This window comes from Cynoglossus semilaevis, chromosome 9, assembly GCF_000523025.1.
Source record: "Cynoglossus semilaevis isolate Cse_v1.0 chromosome 9, Cse_v1.0, whole genome shotgun sequence".
In the NCBI taxonomy this organism is placed as follows: Eukaryota; Metazoa; Chordata; class Actinopteri; order Pleuronectiformes; family Cynoglossidae; genus Cynoglossus; species Cynoglossus semilaevis.
Window position 1 is genome coordinate 4,781,438 of NC_024315.1, and position 465 is coordinate 4,781,902.

Genomic DNA, 465 nt, shown 5'->3' on the forward strand with positions numbered 1-465 from the left:
CCCGGGCCAGTCCAGTCCTGTCCAGTCCAGTCCAGTCCAGTCCGGTCCAGTCGGGGGTACGTACCCAGCTTGTTCATGCAGCTGTGCAGCCTGGTTTCCAGCAGCAGAACCCTCTGCTGCAGCTCCTCGTAGTCGTAGGCTCCAACCTCCTCCTGAATGGCTGTCAGGATGATTGACAGGTTGAGGAGCTCCAGTCTCAGAGCAGCCAGCGTCTGCAGGTCCAATCTGTACTGCTCCACCACGGACAGAAGGGGGCGTAAGTGAGACATCTGGCCCTTTAACTCCTGTGGGGGCAGAAGAGGAACAGACATAATGGGGAGGTTTGTTATACAAATGTACAAACAAATAAACAAACAAATAAACAAACAAATAAACAAACAAATATATCTATACATATATACAGTGTGTGTGTGTGTGTCCACGCAGAAGAACTGCTCCATCCAGTCATTACAGCCCCCCCCCCAC

General features: G+C 51.6%; 1 protein-coding gene across 1 annotated transcript in view; it reads right to left on the reverse strand.

Moving 5' to 3' along the window:
* LOC103383501 (noelin-2) overlaps window positions 1-465 on the reverse strand; it is a 10,508-nt gene that overhangs the window by 3,889 nt on the left and 6,154 nt on the right. Inside the window, exon 4 of the mRNA XM_008316639.3 lies at window positions 65-284. Within this exon, the coding sequence (XP_008314861.1) occupies window positions 65-284 (220 nt within the window). The remainder of the gene's footprint in view (window positions 1-64; window positions 285-465) is intronic.